This window comes from Diabrotica undecimpunctata, chromosome 5, assembly GCF_040954645.1.
Source record: "Diabrotica undecimpunctata isolate CICGRU chromosome 5, icDiaUnde3, whole genome shotgun sequence".
NCBI lineage: Eukaryota > Metazoa > Arthropoda > Insecta > Coleoptera > Chrysomelidae > Diabrotica > Diabrotica undecimpunctata.
Genome location: NC_092807.1, coordinates 27,745,480 through 27,768,961, shown reverse-complemented (window position 1 = coordinate 27,768,961; position 23,482 = coordinate 27,745,480). Strand labels below are relative to the sequence as shown.

The window sequence follows — 23,482 nt, the reverse complement described above, 5'->3', positions numbered from 1 at the left end:
CGCTAAAAATGAATTTATTCCATACATATGGACGGCATGGTATATCAAGCAGAATGTACCGTTAGCGTGCTCAAATCCACTGACCACTTCCTCTCTTATTTTCGGCTTCACTGCAAACACAAAACGCCCAATTAGAATATCATTCGCGTTTAGTTTTATTAGACCCTTAAATGTTCACATTGAGGTCGGTGTTATACAGATTCGCTATTTAGAGAGACACTCCTACAAATGTCAGTAGAAACAGAAAATTCGCATTTGTCGCAGAGAGAACGTTTTTTACTTTTTGCTGTTCGGCAAAGCGGAAAGTGGGTTTTTCTGCACGGGTAAACTTATATACAGAATTTTGCTTTATACTCTTCGCGTCGTCTTTCAGAAGATATGAATTTAATCCTGGGTCTATTTATTTACGTTAGTAGACTGTCATTAAAATATATTCAGTTACTTCCATTAATTAATAACCCAATTAATAATTAAATCGTCATAGGTAACACTGCATTAGATAAATTAAATTATGTCTAACTATGGTAATTTGCTCACAAAGGAAGTGAGCATTAAAAACTAGTGTAATACTAAAAAATATTTTAATAATTAGTGATCCAATACTGTAATATCAAATAATAAACACCACAGAGACCGTGAGTTATTTAAATCGTAGTAATTGTAACAGTTTTTATTATTATTGAATATATCGTTCCCCCGACGGTTCCCCAATAGAAAAACATTCAGAAGGAAGACCACGAGAACGATGGAACGATAACTTACTGGAGGCACATTGAAATTAAACAAAGTCATGTCTACATAAAAAGAAGAAGAAGGAGTAGAAGAAGAAAAAGTAGAAGAAAAAAGAAGAAGATGATGAATATTTTAGAATAAAAGCAGATATCCCACAAAAACTAGAACTGATAAACATGTGAATAGTTCTATTCAATCTGCAATATCTACTACTACTAATACACCAAGTAGTTCCTCTTCAAATCAATTAAATGGATTACCTAGATATTCTGCTGTAACCAAATCAATCACCGCATACCAATATATTTTCATCTAGAAAACAAGCAATAATTAAATTGAAAATATCAAACAAGAAAATTAAGTGTCCGCTCTTCTGTCTTCTGTCTTCCTATACAACCAACCCACATTATTTTCTGTTCAAGGTTATCAAATAGCAGAGTGTGTATATATTTAGCAAAGGAAAAAGTAGTTGAGAATTTTATAAACTAAAATAAACAAATAAAGTAAACCAACAACTCTTACAAGCTCGTAGACTAGTTAGTTTCAGCCAGCGATTAATATTGTTCTATGTTTGTCCCTCAATCCCACACTAAGTCCTAATATCTGCATTAAAATCACATGGATTAAATCTTCTGTCGTCCTTCATGATCATCATCATCACTCCCCAGCCCGTTGCGTCCACTGCAGGACATAAACTTTACTCATTTTTGTACATTGTGCTATATCTAGAGCACTGTTCATCCAATTTTTTCTTGAGATCGTTAGTCCAACGAGTAGGGGTCTTCTTCTACTTTTTGCTCTAACCTCTGCCTCCACTGCCCCAAAACTACCCAATGTCTACTGCGATTATAACAGATAATTTAACATCAAGTAGACTTAATTAAAAATATCACTAATCTACCAATTTGGAAAACCTAAAAAAACACTCATCAACAACAATCAAGGCAGAAAGCATACAGGAAAAAACTCAACCATTAACTACCTAACAGCAAAACGCACGCATACACCCAGTTAACAAAGATTTACAAGCAGCAAACGACTCAAAGACTGATCTAGAAAATGAGACAATACATATAAATACAGGCCAAACACAAAAAAACGCACAATATCCCAAATCTCTCCATCAGCTCTCAGTTCTCTAAAGGAGCCTATTTTCATGACAACACAAAATAAACAAAAGAAAATCAAATAAGATCAAAATATCAAAACAAAGAGGAAATGCTAAATACAGTGTTCCAAATATAACAGTGAACGACGTAAAAATAATATACCTGACTCTCTAAAAGATTATATATACAATATTTATATCAACTGTCACATTAATCTAAATACGCTAACGACCCTGCTTGGTAGATGCGTTATTAAAAAAAAAAAGAAAGAAAATACGCTACCGCAAGGAAATATCAAAACAATAAAAAAACACCAATTTCAATAATAATAAAAATAATAAAAATTTACCTATATTCTTGCAGGGTTTAATTCTGTACATATAAAAAGTGGGGACTTACCAACATACCATTGATGTTCGCTGTGGATAGCGATACCTTGACATCCCTTGTAGGATATCAAGCTATGTTGGTAAATTGAATAAACAAGGAGGCAGTCATGCTGAATAATAAGTTAACGTATTTAATTGTCTTGTCAATATTTTTCATTATATGTATCTTTTATACTCTGGGTAGAAATGAAAAAACAAGAAATAAATAAAAAAAATATAGTGATACAAAAGCTTTACAAAAATATAGCGGTAAATATTATAATTAGAAACAAATTAACTGAAAAAAACAATTCCTATTAGTAATTGTCTAAAACAAGTCTGCTGCATAGTGCCTACACTCTAATATATATCTGAATGAGGTTCTCTTAGTGTGGAGAAGAAAATTCTGCAATATGAGTATATCAATCGAAGACGAGACATTGTACACGATACACTTCGATGACAAGCAAGCAATTCTAGCTGAGAGTGATATAACTAAGAAAACTGGAAGAAGAGTACACCAAGTGAGGCCTTACAGTTAATATACAAAAAACCAAGTATTTAGTTACAAAAGAAAATCCAGAAGACCTACAAATTAAAATAATAACTATAAAATCAACTAAAACCTTCAAATACTTGGGAGTCAAATTAACATCAAAAGCAGGGAGTAACGAAGAAATACATTCTAGGATTGGCCAAGCCAGATCAGCCAATAGACAGCTACATGAACTATTGTGAAATAATAAAATAACAAAAAAACAAGGAAGAATTTATAAAACAATAATAGAAAATGTTGAAAAAAAAAAACAAATTACAAATTAAGGCAATAGAAATGGACTATTGGAGACGATATTGCCGGCACACTAGATCTGATAGAACGTAGACATTAGGAGAGAAATGGAAATTGACCTATTATAGTCAATAGATACTATCGAAGCCAAAAGCCTAAACTGGTATGGACACCTGCAAAGAATACCTGAAATTAGATGTTCAGAAAAGATAGAAAAATGAACTTCACCCACTAGAAGAAAACGAGGTAAACCAAGACGGTCATAGAGAGAAGATGTCGAAGATGCAATGACCGCCAGAGATTAAAAAAATGAAGATTGTTTCGACAGAAAACGCTGGAAATTAGGATGCGATAAACAGCGCCAGCTATAGAATACTCACCTATATAAAGATTTTAAAGAAAGAAAATAATTTGAAGATTTTTGACAATATCTAGGAGTTTGGATACTTGTGAAGTATGAAGTATGTATTTTCAAATAAAATTTCTAGTAGTAAGACATTCTGTATAAATAATAATCACTATAAATTCTTACGATTTTACCTATCATGTTGCCCATTTTTGTTTTATTGTTGGTATGTTAATACCCATGTAGTTACTTTCACAATATTTATCTAAGTACTTTTTTTAATATCTATTAAGTTGTTAACGAGATGTAAATGGTTAACTATTTTATTAATAGCTGTTCAATGCTTACGCTCAAGTACTGAAGAAATTAAAATCAACCGTTATTTAATGAAAGTGAAAATATGTAGCAACAGATGCTTGAGAAAATATTCAGTCAACAGAATTAGGCCGGTATTTGCGTATAAAATGATAAAATATCTGAAAACAAATACCACATCTCATGGAGTTATTTTTGACTAGAGAGAGAGAGAAATAAAGATCGAAGTGGTAAAACTCTTGTATTAATTCCAAGGGCTCAAAGACTACTCTTTTTTTCCCTTTGTCATATCTGAGCTCCACGTTACCACTCAGGGAAAAGTCTTTTCGGAAAGGATTTCCCTGGAAGCCGTAGTCGGTCAGGATTCTTTTTAAATCTGGATGGTTGCCGAAAAGAATGGACCACGACAGTCTGCCAAACCAAATTTTAAAATGGACGCCAAGGGAAAGAAGGAAGAGAGGAAGGCCAAAACAATCCTGGCTGGGCGGCATTCAGAAGGCAATGTCGGAAAGAAACCTTCACCCTGGCGAATGGAATGACCGACGTAGCTGGAAACTGGGAACCGGAAGGCGGAGAACGCTATAAAAAAAACCGGGATAATAAATGGTTGGCGAAGAGGGCACCGAACATATCGTAAACCTCTTTTTCCGACCAGTTTCTGGCCCTTTATAAATGCCTGTTAGATACTCGAGAGGTGTTAACTGATCTATGTAAATTTTAATTCTGCATCTGGCATTATAGCGATACAATAGAAAATTGTAGATAACTTCAAAGCGTACTCTCTAATTGGTACGTCAATTGCAGTATCGTCCATTAGTCCTTTCTACTGGCAGTTGTGATGATCTTTGAGAAACTGTGAAATGCATAACAAACTATCTGATTTGACCAAAATCTCCAATTCGTCTGTGGAAGTTATTTGAACTTTTTACACATATTTTGAGATACACTAAGCTACATATTTTCCAAAAATTATTAATAAATCTCTTTCCAAAACTACTGTTGTATTCTCCTTTCCTTTCTTGTCTGAACATAGTGTTGCAGAATAATGTCTAATTGGTTTGATAAAAGTTTTTACAAAAGTATTTGCTTGTTACAAGATTATCTTAAATGTCATTGTCATATATTTTGATTAGAAAAAAAATTGAAGATCCAAAAAGAAAATAACATAAGTTTCAATTTACATAGAAAATGAACTACTAGATATTATACATTTTTACAATGTTACTAGTGGGAGTGGATGTACTGGATCAAACTTATTCTAATTATAAAGTAGGACGGCGTACTGGAAGATGGCCACATGCTATTTGATTTCGGATTATGGATATTGCCAGCGTAAAGAGGGGTATTTTATATAACAATGCCATCCAGAATCTGAATTGATACGGCAAAAATTCATAATCGCTTTAGGAAAAGAACTAATATAGGACCACTTAATTCGACGTGTTCAAGTGGTAAATATTCCCAGGAAATTGAAAAAAGTTATTCATCGAGTTGATCACATTCCACACGATAAACAAGACCAAGATGCAGGGTGTTCTATTTGTCCACGTAATGATAACAAACAATTACTTATATGTAACAAATGTCATAAACACGTTTGTGAAAAATCATTGTATCGAAACAAAAATACTTGTATTATATGTAAGGACCAGCACTATTGTTCTTCTTCTTCTAATGGCGCTACAACCCTTTGTGAGTTTTGGCCTGCTTAACAATGCTCTTCCATTCTGCCCTGTCGGATACTTTCCTTCGCCACTGCCTGATCTTTATGGTTTTAAGATCCCTCTCTACGTCGTCTATCCATCTTTTACAGAGCTTTGCTCTTGTTCTGTTTCCTTGGGGCTTCCATCTCTAGACTAGTTTTACAGCTCGATTATCTGGCATTCTTTCTAGGTGACCAAGCCAGTTTAGTATTTGTGACTTAACAAATATAACAATATCTGCGCTCTGTCTTAGTTCATCCAGCTCGTGGTTCATTTTAATTCTCCACGAACCATCGCTGCATTGGGTTGGTCCAAATATCTTCTTAGTATTTTGCGCTCAAATATGCTTAGTTGATTTTCATCAGTGGTTGAGACGGTCCACGTTTCACATCCATATGTGACCACTGGTCTAATTACTGTTTTGTAGATTCTAAGCTTAGACTCACGATTCAGTAACTTAGTTTTCATTAAGTCTTTGTATGCATAAAAGCACTTATTACCGCTAAGAATAAGTGCTTGTATTTCTTGACTGATGTTGTTGTTGTCATTTATTATTGAGCCTAGGTAGGGAGAAGTGAAGGCATATTTGTAGGTATGGTTGTCTACCTTCAGATTCTCGTGTTGATTCGATTTTGTGCACTCCATATATTTTGTTTTGCTTTCATTTATATATAGACCAAACGTAGCAGCCTCTCTTTTCAATTCTATAACTTTTTCGCTTTTTTGTTGCGGCTTATTATGACATCATATGCGATCATTGATCTTGTATTAATACAGCAGTTTATATTCAGTTTTCTCGGTAGTATAGTGGTCAGCAGTATTGTTAGTATTGTTAATGTGCTTATTTTCGCAAATTAACTTCCTATTTTTTTAAAGATTTGAATATTTCTGAATGAGAATTCTTCATTTTTCACACGATAATGTATTTTTGTTTGTTTCAAGATATTGAACATTAACCTATGTAGTTTTGTTATTGACCCTGTATATTTTATTCCTAAAAATATCTGTAGTAATATATGTTGATTTTATAGCTTTATTATTAGCAATATACTACTTTTTTCACATTTTTGTAAATTTATTTTTTGTTTTCTTTACATAAAAAATCAATGGGTCTAATTTGACCTCGCCATATCTTAAACGTTTTCTTTTTTTCCCATACCAGTTAAGGGTTAGGTTGTGGTTTGGTGTGGATTTACTAAAAAATTTTTTAAAAAACATGGTCAAACTTGCGTAGGCTTGGCATATAAAGAAGATGTTTAAAGGGCAGTTGTTACCAAATGTAAGAAAATAAACTGACTAATATACAGTAAAGCGAAGCAAAAAGTAGTAAACAAATTCCAAGCCATGAGCGCCTTTGAGACCTGAGATACTATTTTAATGTAATCATAATTATATGTTCATGCTTTCCAATTGTGGATTTTTATGGCTAACTACTACTTAATTTATTTAGTGTAGATCCTAAAGAACTATCTAAAGCGATCATTTTTACTTTATTTTAAGACAACATACATACTCTGTTTAATGTTTTATCTTTTCAAATAAAAAATAATAACAACACAATGATCTCTTTTCCTTTTATCTTTTTTTTATTCAACATTAAAAACAGAAATTGAAGTAAATATCTCAAAAAACATCTTTTAAGAATTCAAAATTTTAATACAATAAATAGTAATAAAAGTAATGTTAAACGGTATATTAGTATATATTTGGAATTTACAGACCGTGATTTGTAATTGTTTCTTTTCAACGTTTTGTCTAACTCTGCGGACGAAATTATTAAAGGCGGTGTAATATTGGACGTACACCTAATCTTCTGTCTCTTTTATCACTTATTTCGAGGAGTTTATGTCTACATCCTCTCGTATTGCTTTTAATAATGACTGTCGCAGTTGCGAGCAAAATTTCAGAGAGAGACTATTCAAGATCAGGGCCTAATTAGTCTGAATATAATGCATCATTAGAAACCACGGATTGCTACGACCTACATTCTTTGATAGTATTAAATTTTTCCAAATTGTAGGTCCACACAACTGTATTTGTATACAGCATGAAATGTGGTAGAATATTTCGTAGATGAACACAGTTAAAAACCAAGATACACTAAAATACATTTGAATTTATTAAGATAAGACAGCCAAGGCAAAAATATACGAGCAAAAAAACAATGACAAAATAATAATCGTATAATAAGCTACTTCAAAAATGTTTCTAATAATTTATTGTTTAAAAAAGAAATTCTTCTTGAGTTTATGCAAATTGTGCAAGGTATACAGTCTGAAAGATATACAATCAATGGTGTTTTGAGAAACATGAGATTTAGAAACTGATAAATTTAGAACAAATTATTCTTCCTACAGAGTGATATTGCATCAGAGCTCAGCTTAACTTATATATTTTTCTATTAGTTTCATAAATTAAATCATAAAAAGTACAAGTACAAAATTATCACGGACTAACGAACAAATTTCTGATGCATATCAACAATAAAGAAGAATCAATCAAATTCACCATGGAAAGAGAAAATATCAATTTACTTCGATGCATTAGTCACAAAAGTAAACACAGTGTAAAAACTGTGTGGTGGAGATACAAAGACGATATACTGGCGTGCTTTATAGGAACTAACAGACAACTTTACCAATTTTTATCTTATATTAATTCACTCTATAGCCATATTGAGTTTACAATAAAAACAGAATCGAATCAATTCATAAATTTTCTAGATTTGAAAATTATCAGACTTGAAAACAAACATGAGTTCTCCGTATTTCATAAACTTACCCATACTGACACCACTATACACAATTCATCAGCCCATCCTACATAACAATAAATTGATAACATTGGATTAACAGAAATTCCCATGTCAAAAAGTAACTTCACGATATTATGAATACAAATGGAAAATTAGGAAACAAGTTAGTTTTAGTATATTAAAATACACTTTCCCAATGACATTATTCAAATGTATCTTGAACTTCCTAGGTGTTGCAGTGACTCCTGAAAAAAATTTAAATAAAAAGGGATAGCGCTTGATACAGCGTTTAAAAGGGTTTTCAATGCTCTATCCATCAATGTAAGTATTTTTCTTTTTTGTACAGGGATAGTCAAGGAAAAAATTATTTTATTTTATTTCATCAAAAAGCCACCGAGTCGAATATCTTTTACGATTGACTCGTCTATTAGTTGCTTTGTTGTCAAAAAATAAAATTGGATCTTTTTGTTTATTTTGTAAAATGATAGTGCCATAAAATGAATTTAAGTTTATTAACAATAATTACAACAATTTAGTCTAAATCATATGCTCAAAATGATCACCGTTCATTCTTAATAGAAAAATATACTGTGTTGAAAATCTTCGATGACATTTTGCAATATATCTGCGGTGATTTCAATAATTTCTTGCCTTAAGCGGTGCTTTAAATCATCAATATTGGTTGGTTGGTAAATCAACCAATGGTTAGTAAACGAGACAGTCAGCATTAAAGTGAACGGAAGTTTAATTAACAACATTAGGCATGCCGACGATACAGTCATAATAGCCGACAACTTGGAAGACTTGGAAGAAAGAATAATGAACAAAATATTAAGATAGAGTGGAGAATACAGACTCTCTCTTAACATAAAAAAAAAACGAAATTCATGAAAATTAGCAAGAACAACAATACAAACGAAATATTAACGGTAGGCGGCCAGCAGATTGAGAAAGTAAAATGGTATACCTACTTGGGAACGATAGTCACAGAAAATAACGATTATACTACAGAAATAAGAGCTAGAATTGAAAAAGCACTTGCCAACTTCGTTAAAATGAAAAAGATTTTATGCAGGAAAGATATGACATTAGCCCTCAGAATAAGGCTAATTAAATGCTATGTACACAGTGTACTTTACTATGGAGCTGAATCATGGTCATTAAACCGGAATACAATAAATCGACTAACGCGTTTGAAATGTGAACATTTAGAAGATTGTTAAGTATTCCATGGGTAGATAGAGTCACGAATACAGACGTGTTAAGGAGAATAGGCAGAGAGAGGGAAATGGAAAATACAATAAAAGAAAGGAAATTGCAATATCTCGGACATGTGATGAGAGGCGAAAGATATAACATCTTGGGACTCATACTTCAACGAAAAGTAGAGGATAGGAGAAGCGTAGGAAGAAGACGCGTTTCCTGGTTGAAGAACCTGAGAGAGTGGTTTAGTTGCAGCTCAAGGCAATTGTTCAGAGCAGCTGCCTCGAAGGTCAGAATAGCCATGATAATTGCCAACCTTCGTGGCGAAGATGGCACTTAAAGAAGAAGATTGGTTGGTTTTATTATATAGATTTTTGTTTTTAAATAGCCCCACAAGAAATAATCCCGTGGAGTCATATTACAAGAAGTGGTGGCCATTCAATTTCGCCACGTCTACCGATCCATCGATGCGGAAAAGTTTGATCAAGAAATGTTCGTACTGCTGCTGCCTAATGTGGTGGACCTGTGCTACCTTAAAACACAGTTAAAACCATATGTTTTTATTAATTTCTGCGGGGTTAACAGTATCTGGGAAGCATTGTCGTAAATCAGGTGCTAAAATATTTTGTAGAAAGTTCAAATAACTCGTCCAAGTTACTGTACCCTCAAAGAAGTATGGTCCAACTATTCTGCTATTTAATATACCTATAAGAAAGATTTTCATCACTGGATTAACTCGATATTGAAAGAACGGTGGCTTCAAGAATGGAATCAATCTCAACAAAAACTACAAAACATAAAAACAACAGTTACAAGATGGAAAAATAAGTGTAGCAACAGGAAAGACCAAACTAGAATAAACAGACTGAGATTAGTTCATATACGCTTAACACATGAATACCATATTACTGGAAGTGTTCATCCAATGTGCGGTGTTTCAACAGTTTAAGTGACCAAAATTGCAATCAAATGCCCTGCATATTCAAATGAGAGGAAAAAGTGTAACCTACCGACAACGCTACGCGAATATCTAGAACAAAAGTGTGTATATTCGTCAGTTTTAAGTGTTCTAAAATCAATAGGAATATATAACCAAATATAAACATCAGTGCGTGTGCAAATAAATATGTAATAGTCAATGCTTTTATTTACCAATGGAGTTGAAGTTTAACTTAGATTTATTTATGTAAAAATTTATGTATGTCAAAATCAGTATATATTAAGTATCCAAAAATGCTAAGCTAAGCTAATACGCACATAGGTTAATGCGCCTTAATTATAAATAAAAAAAAGAAAGAAATAACACCAACTTTCAGAACAAAGATCAACTTAAGCCAATGTATTAAGAACAAAAAAAGTCACAAGACAAAGCACTTAAACAAACATGGCGTGGTGTATACAAACTTAAATGTGGCGATTGCCCAAATACTTACATCGGCCAAACTGGTAGAACTTTTAAGGAACGTATAGCAGAACATAAAAGGCTTTCAATAATAGAAAAACACATTATACGTACATACCTCAATTAATATAAAATTGTCCTAAATATGTATTAATACAAAATTGTCCTAAAAAATCACAATAATCGAAACATATACCGATATAACAATGATTTTAAATGAATACAGAGTAAAATCTACAAGCAAAATAAAACACAAAGAACAAATTGAAAAATTACTTTCGCCAGGGCCATTTTTTGCCACCAAATCCAGTCCCACTTTTTTTCGTAAGTTCCCGTTAAGATACTCTAAAATAAATAATGTCGCATGATATTCTTCACAAGGTCCATCCAAAAATAAAAAACCTATATAATAAAGGTACATCGAGATTGGAACGGAAAAGTTTCTGGAACGTTTCTGTTGTTTGACTAATTACTTACAACGCCACCTTTAATTTATATTAATGTTGTTATTTTTAATAGTAAACTACTTTTTATCAAATAATATCAGTGTTTTCCAGTAGATTATGCATGGAAATTATGCTTTAACCAAATATAGGGCCATAAACGCTGTGGCAACTGCGGCTACCGGTAATTGCAAAATAAATGGAATGGAAGTTCATATTTGGTAGCACAAGCTACTCTACCATGCTACACATACCTGAACAGCAAATTACTTTGAATATGCGTATTTTTGGTAATTAGATCGTTTAAAATTTAGCTATTATGCTATAGGATATTATGATTTAGAAAAGTAGACTTTATTTATAAATTTAATGAAAAATATATAATATAAACAAAATATAAATATTTTATTTTTAAAAACAAAGATAAAAGGATAATATACAATATTAGTGACAAAAAAGTGAAAACTAGAAATATAGTACAAAAATTTCAGATTTTTGATTGCATGAAAAAACAAAATGGTGAGTAGAAAGCATAACATCCGAATCTCTCAACCTTGAGTAAAACCTATACGTCTCTCAGAGGATCCAGCCTCAAAATATTAACAAATATGAAATAATGATAACATCCTAATAAATATATTTAAAACAGACAAATACGTAATACGGGAATAAAATATTAAGATGTAAAATTGGAGAAGGGCTGAGAGTACAATATGTAGAGAACGGTTAGATTATGCAAGAAATTATGGAGAGATCGTGTAGATGGTATGCTCGCAAAGATAAAGATAAGTACAGTGCGTTAATATATGCAACCAAATACACACATCCCAATAAACATATGAAAAAATACAAAAGTTTGAGCTCTATATTATGGAAATATCCTATAAGAAATATGTGGATTATACAAGACTTATAGTAATATAAAGTACCTTTTGCGATCCTGGCAGAAAATAACGGTATACTGTATATACACTAACTGTCCATTCCTGGGGAAAATTATATCTAAACTAAAAGCATTTCCGTCTACACCCTCTTCCCCATCCAAATCTACGTATTTTGTATTTTTCTTCTTTATCAATAAAAAAACACAAAAAGGACTGTACACTGGACTCCACAAAAAAAAACACATTAAAAATTGTTGTTATGGTACAGGTGTCAGACAACGACCATTTATTGGAGTTGAAGCAGCCAATAAAATGAGCAAAATCGAATGCCAGCCTTTTAAATGATTCTTCAAAAATGACATATTATGTCATTGGAAAATTAAGATTTTTAAATGATCGAAAAACTGCTGAATTCAAATTCATAATGAAAGAAGAAATGTATTGAAGACTCTCCAAAATTAAGTGTTCTAAATCTTGCTTTCTATGGCATCATACTGAATAATATGTTGGAAATTGACTTAAGCTCAAAATAGGTAAAATCGACAAGTTATCGCTAAAATTATTTAAATATAAAGAAGAAACTAAACAATTTGAAAATACCACTTTTGTTTTGCTCATCAATTTGATCCTTAGTTTTGCTAAAATTGGACTTAATATTGTGTTTGATTTTAAAAGAGATGTTTAAGTTACTAATTTTACTACAAAGTACTCTTGATATTTTTTTCTGAAATTGGTTCTAAATAAGTTAAGGATCTATTAATGGATGTAGTGTTGGGTTCATTTTCCACATTAAAAGCTTGGTTAAGTCCCTTTTTAGTATTAAGCTTCTAACAACCTTATCTACAGTAGAAGAAGAAATACCAGTGTTGTTTGCTTTTTGTTTAATAATTGTGATTTTTTTATCGTAGTTTTCTTAAGACATAGGAATGTTAAGAAGTCTTTGGACATAACACTGAATAGCTGTCATCTTATGTCAAAACGGATGGTTCGAATATGTAGGTATCATATGATCAGTTTGGGTAAATTTTTTAAAAATTAATATAATGTAGAAAAAGAAGAAAAGGAAGAATTCTTTTTAATGGTTAAATCTTAAAAGTTAATAATGTTGCTATTTTCAAACTCTAAGGTAAAATTAATTGCAGGATATAAATTATTAATTAATGACAATATTTTGACTGATTCTGAAGGTGGGCATTATATAAGGCATAAAATGTCATCTACATATCTATACCATAAGATTATTTGTGATTAAGAATAAACAAAAGTATTTTCAAGAGAGTTAAGAAAAAGATCTGCAAGTAGAGAGAAAGTTGATTTCCCAATGCTAACCATTCTGGTTGTCCATAAATTTTATCGTTAAAAATAAAGTCTTGGGAAATGCAGAATTGGAGTAGAGAGGTAATTTGTGAACATTTATTGGAGTCGATGGTTTTTGCGAATAAGAAGTTGTTGATGATTGAAATGGTATCTGGTCTGGAAACATTAGTGAAAAGATTTGTTACATCGAAAGCGACCATAGTAAAGTTATTTGGAAGAGTATTTGAAGAAATTTTGTAAGTTAAATTTAAAGTGTTGTTGACAGTTTGGGAGTGTAACTAATTTGATCTTAGAGAAGAGTGAATAAAACTAACTACTGGTCTTATTTTAACTAACTTTATCAATTTTTGGAAGACCGTATAGTTTTGACATTAAGTGATTGCTGGAAATAAAAGTTTTAAGGTTAATTTTAAGTTCTTAAAACAAATTTGTAGCGTTAGGAATAATATATTTTAGTTTACTTATTTTAATGAGTTGTTGCATAGAAAAGAGTCTACTTTGTTAATATAATCTATATTGTACATGATAAGAAGACAATTTATTTTGTCAGCTTTTGTTATTATAAGTTTATGAGTTTTAATTTTATTAGAAATACATTTAAGAAGTTCTAATTGTGAATGCAAAGTTGACATAACCTTATTGTTAGAAGATTATTTATGATACGACTGATTTAGTAAAAAAAGACATAATATTTTTATGTTGGTTTTTACAATGTTTGCGATATTCAAACTATCTATGATACTGTTAATTTCTACACATTTTCTAGTACAGTCCTTTCTTTGTTTTTTCAATGATAAAGAAGAAAAATAAATAGAACCAGCTTTTTCTGTAATTTTGTTACCAAATGATCTCTTCTAGTAGTGATAATTAAACATTTGACGTAAGTGAATCATTGTAAAAATTAAAATGAGATATTTACATCATTGGTGTATTGTAGAAGGTATAGCTCTGAAGATGGTTTTGTAAGCTGAAAGTGCTCAGCCTGGAATTAAATATTAACACACTTCAAAATATTCTATCTTTTGATTTAACTAATAACGTTTACATTCTTTCACATAACATACAATACGAGTATTACTTTCTTAAAGCACATGTAAATTTTTTATAGATAATACCTGGGATAATAGTTACAATCGAGCATTAACAGATAAAACACTTTTTCTAAACGCAAAATAAATTATTAGCATATAACTACGAGAACAATTTCTCTAATCGCTGGTACCTACACACATATCAAGATATTCGTGATAGTTGTATATACAATAAATATTATAATGAAAACTGTTACTGAAAGTAAAAGTGAAGATAATTATTATAGTGAGAACGTGCTGTCATTTTCTCTCACGCACACAGACAGCATTTAGTAGAATTGTGGATGGCTATTTTTAGAATAATAGATTTTTGCTCAAAAGCTTTATTAGTCTTTCCTTATTATTCTAACTATTAGCTTAATATTACCTGTTAATATTATTAAGATACTAAATGGACAGAGCAATAACATAGAACATAAATTTCTACAACACAGTTAAGTAAATAAACAATAACAAAACAGTAAAAGGAAACCAGATAGCGTCAGAAATGAATAGAAACAAACTAAGGTAAAACTTACAAAAAAGGCTGTGTAGTATGCACGCGCCTCTTCTTTATCCGGAACAAGGAATTTTAAATAATTCTTTTGTTAGAAATAATTATTTTTGTAAATTGTTTATTAACCCACCTACTACACAAACACACACATAATCTATATTCAGCAAAAAATACGACAGGGAACCTGACCCAGTTAGTAGATGTAGTGACAATGTCTAACTTAAAGGCCAGCGTTAGGAAACAGCGTTAGGATAGTAACATATGCAATAAAAAGACTAAAAACCAACAGAGCACCTGGACCTTATAACATACAAGCTAAAAGATTGAAACTATTTGAAAACAACCAACTCAAATTCCTAACGAATTTACTGAAAAAAATCTATGAAACTGCAGAATTTCCTACAGATTGGCTAGTTTTCACTTTCATCTCTCTCCCTAAAAAGGCAAATGCCACTGTTATTCACTCTCGCAAGATGACATACTTAGGGCATGTGATGCGCAATGAGAAGTATCAACTAATTCAACTTATGTTACAAGGCAAGATAGAGGACAAAAGATCTTAAGGGCGCAGAAGAACATCATGGTTAAAGAACATCAGATAGTGGACTGGAATGACTACCATACATCAATTTAGAGCAGCTGTCAACAAAGTTGTATGGACCAACGTAACTGCCAAGATCCACAGAGGATAGGAACTAAAAGAAGAAGAAGTTAGGATATAAAGAGAAAATTCTCAATCCTTCGAGATAAAGGATGGACTCAGACAAAGGGATGCCCTGGCTTGCCTCCTATCGAACATTGCCTTGGAAAAGACAGTCCAAAAAACACGAATTATAGACTCAGGTACTATCTACAATAGATCGATACAAATCTTAGCATACGCTGATGACATTGACCTTATAGGGCGTAGCAAGCGAGATGAGCAATATTATTTAGAATTATAAACGACGGTGAAACAGGTCGGTCTAGTCATCAACGAAGGCAAAACCAAGTAAGTGTTGGTTATTAAGGATCCTATGGCAAATGAGGAATGAGAAACAGCATTTGGAAGTCATATCTTTGAATGTGTTGAAAGCTTCACATACCTTGGCTCGCTAGTGACTACTACCAATAACACAAGCGAAGAAATTTAAAGACGAATAAACCATACAAATAGGGCATAATATGGACGTCCAAAACAATTCCACTCAAGAAATATCCAAAGAAAAACAAAAATTATTATGTACAAAACACTGTTGAGGCCAGTCCTCATATATGGAGCGAAAACATGGACTCTAACGCAGAAACATAAAAGAATTCTGGGTATATTCGAGCGTAAGATAGTCCGCAAAATATTTTGAACAATAAACGATTAAGGGCAGTGGCGCAAAAGGCTCTTTAATGAACCAGATGTTGTAACGTTCAATAGATGCGACACATAATACGAATGCCTGACAACATGACTGCTAAAAATCTAACGACAGGAACATCTTTAGAAAGAAGAAACAGAGACCGACTGCGAATTAGGTGGTTAGATGTAGTTGAGAGCGACTTAATGATACTAGAGGTCAGAAGAGAAACCGAACAGAATGGCGACTAATCTTACAGCAAGCTAGGATCCGCAGATGATTGTCGAGTTAAAGATGATGATGAAAGTCCATCAATTATATTTTTAAAAACGCAGTGGCGGATCTAGATATTTGCTTGGGAGGAAAACTTCTTACTTGGTGGGAGGAGGAACTTCCAATAAAACACCAACCAAAAGACATAAAAGAGATAAACTCAAACTACACAACAGCCAATTACTAAATGCAAGAATGCAGGAAAACAGACTTGTTGAAAGACCTAAAAAGGGAATGTTCATGGAAAAGAACAGCAGTAAATCGAAATGATTGGAAAAGCTTGTTGAAGGAGGCCAAGGCCCGATTTGGGCTGTAGCGCGATTGGATGGATGGACACAACAGGCATAAATAATAGGTTTTCTTTAATTTTGGACCTTCTTGAGGAGGGGGGCGAATTTTCCTATTTTAACCCCCCGTGTATCCGCTCTTCAAAAACGGTATGAACTATTGAACATTCTGAAATTTTTTAAATAAAATTGACGAAGACTATGCAGGTATCATTTATTATTCTGATGTAAGACGGTGCAATAACTGAGGCACTAAAAGTACTCGATGAAAATTTTGGTCATCGATTTCACGATTTTTGTCCAAAAGTAATACACATATTAATATTTCAAAATCCGTTAAAATTTGATAAAAGTATTAGATAATGTACAACATATTGTATTCATTTAGATTGTTAATTAATTGTTAATTGATTTAACATAAAAATTATTTTAAGGAAAATAATTTGATTGCATTTTATTCAAATCTATCAGAAAACACATTTTCCAATTTAATAAATTTTGCAAAATCCATGGTCTGTTCTAGCACCTAATATGCAAACAACCATGTTCAAAAATGAATTTCATAAAATCAGTTCAATTTAAATCAATAAATCAATCAATTCAGTTTACAAAACTTGTTGAGGATCTTAGTATTTCAAACGAAACTGGACTTTATTGAATAATCAAACAATATTTAAGGACAAAAAACGCATTAAATTTTAATGAATGAATAAAATAAAAGATAAACTATTTTCTTTAATATGTTACATATTTATATAAAATGGACTATCTAAGTCTGACGTCACAATGGGCGGGGTATTTAGAAACCTTTTTAAACATTTCGAATTTGTGTGTATTTTCCCGTAAGAAGTTTCAAATATTGGTTTTTTTAATTTTTTGAAGAATAAATAAGGACTTTTGGTTATGAACATTCATTCTGTGCGATTGGTATTATTTGTTCTTCGTGAATTTGTGAGGTAAGAATATCAAAATATTAAGATATTTACTATGAATGTTCATATGTTAAGGTTATGCTATTGTATAAATAAAACTTTAATTATTATTTATTGTATTTCAAGGTATTTTGTTGTTGTTTTTATCAGGGTTAATTCAAAATAAATCACAAATTTATTTATAAAATTGAAAAATATTTAAATTATTGTTTTATTCTTTTTTTATTGCCACTGATTTTATCCTGATAAATACTAAAGATATTCTTTTTCTTGTAGTTTAAGTTGTAATATAATATTATGTGGAAAACTTTGTAATAAATTGTCATATTAATGTTTAAAAAAATGTTTTTTAAATGTTGTAATAGTTTATTTTTTAGATCTGGGCATATAATGGCTAGTAAATATTTGTTGAAGATATCCAGTATTACTGAATTTTTCAGTAATCACAACAAAACTACTATTAACTATTTAAACTACGAAAGAAACTAGAAAAAACTAGAAGTCTTAACTAGAGAAAATGAATATATTTAGTCTTTTAGGAGTTTAAATCACTAGCACTTAATAGAGATTAAATCGCTGTTTTAAATGTTTGATTAGTTTTGAAATAACCTCGATAAAAACAACAAAAAAATACCTTCAAACACAGTTAAAAAATAATTAAAGTTCTAATCAAATCATAATATAACCTTAAAATATGAACATTTATAGTAAATATCTTAATTGTTTGATATTCTTACTTCACAAATTCACAAACAACAAATTAAAACAATCGCACAAAATAAATGTTCATAACCAAAAGTCCTTATTTATTGAATGAAAAAGACAGCAAAGATTTGATTTCACGTTCAAAGCGTCTATGTATCTGTTGATACGTATTTCGACTTAATAAGTCTCATCAGAATAGTTATTCATAGCCGTTCTTAACGTGAAAAATAATCTTCTCTGTCTTTTAGGAAGCAGCAATGAAATGGCTTTGTTATGGACGCAATAGCGACATCTGATAGAAAAATCGGTAAGATAGTTTTGAATTTGAATTTTGAATTCTGAATTTGTTTCGAAACTATCTTACCGATTTTCCTTATTTATTCTTTAAACAAGTAGAAAAAATAATATTTCCACCTTTTTGTGGGACAAATTCACACAAACTAGAAATGTTTAAAAAGCTTTTAAAATCCCCGGCCATTGTCACGTCAGAGTTTAGGTAGTCAATTGAATTGCATTTTCTTTTTGCCCTATTAAGAATTGTAAATTTTTTTTCTCTGACTTGTTGTTATTGATATAGCATGTCAATAAAAAATAATGGTTTTTATTCATTTTTAATAATATTTATACTAGCATATGATATTTATAAAAGCACTATTTAAGTTATTTTTAAATGTGAGGCACGCATAAAAAAATTTAGTTTGAAAATGGTCCGCCAACCTAAAAAGTTACCGACCCCTTTACAAACATAAAATATTTCGTCGGCTTATAAGCGAAAATGTTTCTCACTAAGTCTCAAAAACTATATATGATTCAGGCAAAACACACTAACCTAATGTATTTCACTTAACTACGAATGAACCTACCGACTGACTTACTCAGAGCGACTTGCCCAATCTTGTAAAAAAATAATTATTTGTTTGGGTATATTGTATAGGTTTTGTCAGTTTTATTACAGTGTTTTGCGTGACAAGTTCGTTAAGGGTTTTAAATTTTGTGTTTATTTATTAATTATTCCTGTAAGAAAAATGAGATGTGCTCATAAAATACTGAATATGCTAAAAAAAGGTAAATAATATACAAAGGAAAACCCTACATAAGTACCACTGGTAGAATGCAAGCTTCTAAAATTCCAAAAGCGGTTGATTGCTCTAAATGTCGATTTAACTGCCAAAATAAATTTTCTAAAGAGAACCGGAAGTTGCTATGCCAAAGTTATAAATTGTCATTTCAAAGACAGAAAGATTTTATATTATTGAATGTGCTTTCTAATGAAGTAAAGAGTCGCAGGTCTAGAAAAGGTGAATGCGATCCAAAGCAAAATCCTATTTTTTCCAACTAAGGGAAAGAAAAGCGAAGTGTGTCAGAAATGTTTTAGTAAAACATTGTCAAAAAACAGAATGAAAGCGGCGAATATAGTGGAATAGACAGAAAGGGCCTTAAGGTTTCTGGCAATAAAACTTCAGAGGTAACGAGAATAAGAGCAAAAAAAAACACAATGAAAGTTTTCCTGTTGTAAAAAGTCACTACACTAGAAAGTCTTTAAAATACTTTATTTAAATTGCAATCTCAATTAAAAAAAAATGTACTAGTTGATCGTGGAAAAGTGTAAAGAGGACAATATGCCAAGTTTAAGTCAGATAACTTATAGGCGAATATTTTGCAAGGAATTTAATATATCATTTTTTAAACCTATGAAAGACCAATCTTTGACCTGTAACGAATACGTTAGACAGAAAACAGGCTGCAATAAAAGAAAAAAATTCAAACAAAGAAATAGCGAAAAATAATAAAAAATTTAAATCAATTACATGTGATATCTAAAGCGTTTTAGAAATTACATTATCGCAAGTAAGTCTCTTGTATTATCTTAGAAAGTTGAACCTCTATAATTTTACAACTTATGAATCTGCTCCAACAAATGAGGTATTCTGTTATTTTTAGACCGAAGTCTGTAAGCGTGGAAGCTGTGAAATTGGTACTTGCCTGGGAACTCATTATCTGGTATAGAAAATCTAACCACTTTTTCAGATACGTGTGAAGGACAAAACAGAGATATTCAAATATCTGCTCTGCTTTTACATATTGTTAAAAATCATCCAGGTCTTCGGATAATTGAGCAAAAGTTCATGAAAAGTGGACACTTCTACTTGGATGTAGATTCCATGTATAGCGCTATTAAAAGTGCCAAAAAATGTGGAGATTTTTAGTGTTCACAAATATGAAAATGTTTTTAAAATGGCCAGAATGGGCAACAATAGGAATAAATCTTTTTATAATACTCGTGAAGTTAATTATAACGAATTATTAGATTTGAAAAAGCTTGCACTATTCTTAAAAAGAAAGAGGATCAAAAAGGGCAAACGGTCAACTGGTTAAAGGTAAAGTATTTAAGTATGAGAAACAGTTTCATAACATTCTAGAGTACAAGTATAATTTTCACGACGAATATGAAAATATTAACGTTAGTTTTGTACATCGTGCTTCTAACAGAAAAAGGCAAAGAGGATAATAATGAAAACTTGGTTATTTCTCAATTAAATTTTAAAAAGCTTCCAATTTCGGATGCAAAGAAAAAAGATTTGATAAAGCTATGTGAAAAAAGTATAGTTCCGTAAGCGCTCAATACCTGGTTCAAAAATCTGCCAAATTATTCTTCGAGACCAAGCAGCGGACCCCGCTGAAAAGTACTCAAGAAGACATTGAACATTAAAAGCATACATTTTTTGTAATAAACGTTTTGTCTTGTTATACCTGTTTTTTGTATTAATGTTTTTGATTTGTGAAAATTTACATGAAAAAAGTAAAGACTTACATAAGCAAAAATTATTGTATTATTAATTACAATTTGAACGAAAAACTATACGTAAGTCATACTTTCCTAGGAAAATTAAACAAAACACACTAACTTAAATGTAAATGTACATGTAAAAAATATTGAGTCAACGTATTCAAATCGAAAATTAAACAAAAATTAGTAATTTGGCAATATATAATTTACTTCTCCTCGTCAGTAATCATTATTACTACTTTATGAAAACTTTGGTATAATTACAAAACAACGAATAAGTTTTAAATGTGAAAATTGATCAAACTGTTTTTAAAAAAATTTAAAACACGATTATCTCAAAACTATGTTTTTTGACTTGATGTGTTTCGCTTGTAAGCTGACGATATCCGTATTATTGATATATTTATAGACTATAAAGAAAATATTTTGAAAATCACAACAAATTACAGGACACGATTTAATAATTAATCTTAAATTCTATGAGATAATTATTTCTGAAATACTTGTTAACGTAAAATAAAAATTGGACTTCTGCGTTAAGAAATACATTGTAACAGCACTGTATTAAGTTAAAAAAGCAAGTAGTCACAATTATTGCCAACTTTCGTGAAGATATGGCAATTTAAGACAAAAACTTTAACACTTAATATTATAAACGTAATCAGTTGACAAATTCTTCTGTTACTACAACGAGTAACTCACCGTACATACAACAAACCATCTTTTTAATAACCCACAATATTTTCACACAAACTTTTACAAATAATAAATAAATGAAAATACACTTTCCATTTCACGCTTTGCAAAATTACCGCGAATTGTTCACATGAGCAAAAAACTTTTATGCAATTAACTAGGTATTAAACCGTAACAATGAGGGGCCACTTTCCTTTTACAAGAAAAAAGAAGTAAAAAAGTAAATAGCACTTACTGTGACTGATTTCATTATGATCTAATTTGCAGAGGCAAAATCTGAGACTGATGATGGGATTGCTTCGCAGTTGGTTCTTATACCTTTCCTCGGGCGTGACTGAACAAAAATCAGTGAAAGGCTTTCTAAAAGTTCCGGTCAGTACTCGATGGTCGTTTGATCTACCGTTATAGTAAAGGGGCTTAAACTATATAAATAATCACATAACTCTAATTCCATTTAAATGGATATTATCATTCTAAAACGAATGTTCTATCTTATTCGATATCGTTTCCAATCGCCTAAAATATCAAAACGTTCAAAATCATCCAATTGAATACATTTTATTTTTACTTTGCCAGTTCGTTATGACTAGACTTCGGCAAATATGCAAATAAAAATGTAGAAAATATGCGCATAAATATGCACGTGTTTACCCGAAAATATCCAAATATTTTACAAAATATGCATACAAATAAATAAAAAAATCGTAAAATAGTAACAATTTTATTTAAAAAAAAAAGTGTACATAACTAAATATTTCCTACTATTCATTAAGATTTACATTTATTTTAAGTAACTACATCATTTTTAAGTATGAATAAACTTATTTAGAATTATGGTAACAATAAATGACCAAGTGGTGTTCAAAATTTTCTAACAAAAACTTGTGGCTTCTGTCTGAGTACATATATTTATATATGGAAAAACTTCGTTCAACATCAACTGATGTAACGGGAGCATTTTTCAAACTAACCAAAACATTTGGTTCTAAATTAATTGTTTCCGAAATATTTCCAGCTAGAACACTGACTACTTCAGAAAGAATATGGTAACCTTTATTTTTTTCCATAGTAGCTTCAAATTTTTTTAAAATATCTTTTCCAATATTACCTCTAACGTTCCGACAACATGACGCAAATTCTTTTATTAATGCTGTACTTTCGAACAATGACAGTTTTGGTGATTCTAACTGAGTAATTGTTTTTTGAACAAAACTAAAATTTGATTTTATAAATGAAAGTTCTTGTTGAAGCAAGTTATTCTGAAAAGTTTGTTTAGAATCCAAAAGAGATTGGGAACTTTCATCTGTTAACGTATCAATTATGTTCTTTATTTTAACAAAATGATCTGCATAAAAATTAGCTGCTTCTAACCATGTTCCCCATCGCGTTAAAATAGGTTGTGGTGGAAGAGGAATGTTAGGTAGCATTTCTTTATAAAGTTGAATTCTTATAGGAGATTTAAGAAATACAATTTTGACACTGGATATCATGGTATTTACAAGAGGAAACTTTTTTCGTA

General features: G+C 31.0%; 1 protein-coding gene and 1 pseudogene across 1 annotated transcript in view; both read right to left on the bottom strand.

Moving 5' to 3' along the window:
- Nucleotides 1–22,324, bottom strand: part of LOC140440575 (uncharacterized) — a 41,396-nt gene extending 19,072 nt beyond the window's left edge. The window contains exon 1 of the mRNA XM_072530953.1: nucleotides 22,199–22,324. Within this exon, the coding sequence (XP_072387054.1) occupies nucleotides 22,199–22,213 (15 nt within the window). The 5' untranslated portion in view covers nucleotides 22,214–22,324. The remainder of the gene's footprint in view (nucleotides 1–22,198) is intronic.
- Nucleotides 1,016–8,228, bottom strand: LOC140440886 (NADH dehydrogenase [ubiquinone] iron-sulfur protein 3, mitochondrial-like; annotated as a pseudogene).
- Nucleotides 22,325–23,482: the final 1,158 nt, after the last annotated feature.